Here is a 2,785-nt window from a genome sequence, read left to right on the forward strand (position 1 = left end):
TGCCCGTGGCCGCCGTGGATGCTGCCGCCGTGGCCAGCTGCGGCTCCCCCGCCCCCGGTTTGGTGCGAATGGGATGCGCCGCCGCCGCCGCCGCTGCTGCCACCGCCGGAGGCGGACGCGGGCCGGCCATCGGCCGTTAGGATCGTGCCTGCTGGGATTTCGGGGAAGGCCTCTAGCGAGGTTGCTGAAATGGACGCCGGCAGTGACGGCGCTGGGTGGGAGTACGTCGGCGGCGGCCCGTTGGCTGACAGCGATTGCTGCGGCGACGACTGCGTCCCCGGCATCGACACTGAGCCGGACTCCGCCGCCGCCGTCGTAAAGCCGCCGCCGCTGCCGCCGCTGGCGTGGCCTGACGCCGACACCTGGTGATGCATGCTCGTAACCCCCGGGGAGCCCAACCCCGGCCCGCCGCGGAAGCTATTGCCTGAACCCTCTTGCGCGCCGCCGCCGCCGCCGGCGGTGGAGCCGTGCCCCCCATTCCCGCCGCCGCCGACAGTGCCCATCGCCGCCGCCACAAGCTGCTCTGACCGCCGCGCACGGTACATGTGCAGCAACCTGTTGAAGTGCAAGTCCGCGTCCACAAACTCTTTTTTGAAATTCCGATCCAGCTGTCGCTCCTCCGCCGCCGCGGCGGCGTGCTTGGACTCCAGCTCCGTCAACGCCGTACGACGCTCCGTCAGGTCCGCCGCCGCGCGCCCGTGGGCCTCCTTGGCAGCTCCCAGCCTCGCCAGCAGCTGCTTCTCCACCGCCTCCGACGTTTTCGCGCAGCGCGCCAGCCCCGCCGCCAGCGCCAGCGTCCGCGCTTCCAGCGCCGCCACGGCAGCGGCAACGCGGTGCCGCCGCGCCGCCAGCCCCGCCAACGCCTCGTCGAATCGACCCACCACATCCTCCACCGCCGCTTTGGCCGTACGCAGCTCCAGCTCCAACATGCCCACACGGCGGGCACGCTCTTCCTGGAGATTTTTTTCCCGCGCTTGCCAGTCCTGTAAAGAGGGCCGTGGCGGGTGGCGGGTGGCGATGGGTATGCTGATGGCCATGCCATGGCTGGGGGGGTTTGCAGCAGGTGGTGGTGGTGGTGGTAGTAGTAGTGATTAGGTATGATCAGGCATGTCAGTGATATGGACAGGTTGTGATTGCGATGGAAATGTGCTGGCCGTGGCCGTGGCCGTAGCGGTTGGCGGTATGTATGTATGTATGTATGTATGTATGTATTGGTGGTGAGGGAAAAACACGCGGATTCTGATCTCTGACGACCCCCAACCGGAGGAACCACAGGGCCCTCCACAGCAACAGCACAGCGCCGTATCCACCGCCCAGCCCTGTCCGTCCACAACCCCATTCCACGCATACATAGACACACACACACACACACGCAAATTCCCCCCCACACGCAAATTCCCTCCCACATGCAACCTCCAACCCCCCACCCCACCCACCCACCCCACCTTCAGTTCTCGCGCCTGCTCCTCCGAAAGCATCTTAGGGTTCACCGTATCGGGGTCCAGACCCATGGCAGCCAGCCACGGCGGCGGCGGCAGCGAGAAAGGGTTGCCGTCGCCGTCGACGCCGCCACCGCGCGGCGCCAGCGTGCCGCCCATCATCTGCCGCAGCGCCCGCTCCCCCGCGTTGTCGCGAGCGGACCGCTTGGTGGCCTCCTCCTCCGCGCGACGAGCTGCCTCCTTACGAGCTCGCTCCTCCGGGGTGATGTACCGCTCCACCCCCACCTCCTCGTCCCGCACGGATAGCACCGTCGCCTGCGAGTGTGAGACGACGCGGGATCATCATAGGACAGGAAGGGGGGGAGGGAACGTGGTTCAGCGCTGTGCGGGGCCGTCAGTGCGATATGATGCAGCGTTATGCTCCAGTAACGGATTAATTATTATTGGGTAATAGGTCGTATTTGATTGGGTGCGGACATGGACACACAGACGGGCACACAGATTGATACTAACATATATGTATATACATACATACATACATACATACATACATACATACATACATACATACATACATACATACATACATACATACATACATACATACATACACACACATATATATACACATATATGCCCAGCAGCACACGATCACAGCTTGCAGTGGTACTACTGCCGGCATCATGTCAAAGCATGTTACAGACATAACAGCGCAATTTAACAGCCAACATGCAAATAGGGTATATAAAAACATGATTTTTCGTCAACCAGGAGCGTGTTGAGGCAGCCGGCTTTCCTTTCCTGGAAGCTTTCATGACCCAAACCCATCCAAAACCACGATGCATCCCAGCTACACTAACCCAGTCACTTATCCATCCCCCCTCCCCTTCTCCCCCCTCTTCCCCCCTCCAGCTATGGCTTTGGACGTCGACAGTTAACTCTGAGCTCTCTTTGCATGTGTGTGCGTATGTATGTGCTTGTGATGTGAGGATGACGCGGGTGCTGTGTTTCTGATGGCCAGCTTCGCACTCCCGTTAATGCTCCGTGTCCCCACCCACCCACCCGCTGCCGCACGCGCACACCCAGTCACACCCGTGTTTTCCCTTCACATGCTGTACATGCAATACGGATATACGTATGTGCCACTGCTTGGATGTGTATGTGTGTGTTACACCATCCATCCCTTCCGGAGCTGCGGTAGTTGTTGTCGCTGAAGGTGTATTGACAACGAGCGAGGGCCATTACATAACCGGATCACCGAGGTAGGTAGTTGGGCCCCCCAAGCGCCAGGGCCGAAGGCTGACAGAAATAGATAGATGACATGATGATTCCCCCTTCCCCTCTCC

The 2,785-nt window shown here is 61.0% G+C and overlaps 1 protein-coding gene across 1 annotated transcript in view; it reads right to left on the minus strand.

Annotated features, from left to right (window-relative positions):
- fap43 (flagellar associated protein) overlaps nucleotides 1-2,785 on the minus strand; it is a gene marked incomplete at both ends in the record, with an annotated part of 13,572 nt that overhangs the window by 4,492 nt on the left and 6,295 nt on the right. Inside the window, 2 exons of the mRNA XM_002952841.1 lie at nucleotides 495-983; nucleotides 1,446-1,754. Coding sequence (XP_002952887.1) covers nucleotides 495-983; nucleotides 1,446-1,754 — 798 coding nt within the window. The remainder of the gene's footprint in view (nucleotides 1-494; nucleotides 984-1,445; nucleotides 1,755-2,785) is intronic.

This window comes from Volvox carteri (assembly GCF_000143455.1).
Source record: "Volvox carteri f. nagariensis unplaced genomic scaffold VOLCAscaffold_32, whole genome shotgun sequence".
In the NCBI taxonomy this organism is placed as follows: Eukaryota; Viridiplantae; Chlorophyta; class Chlorophyceae; order Chlamydomonadales; family Volvocaceae; genus Volvox; species Volvox carteri.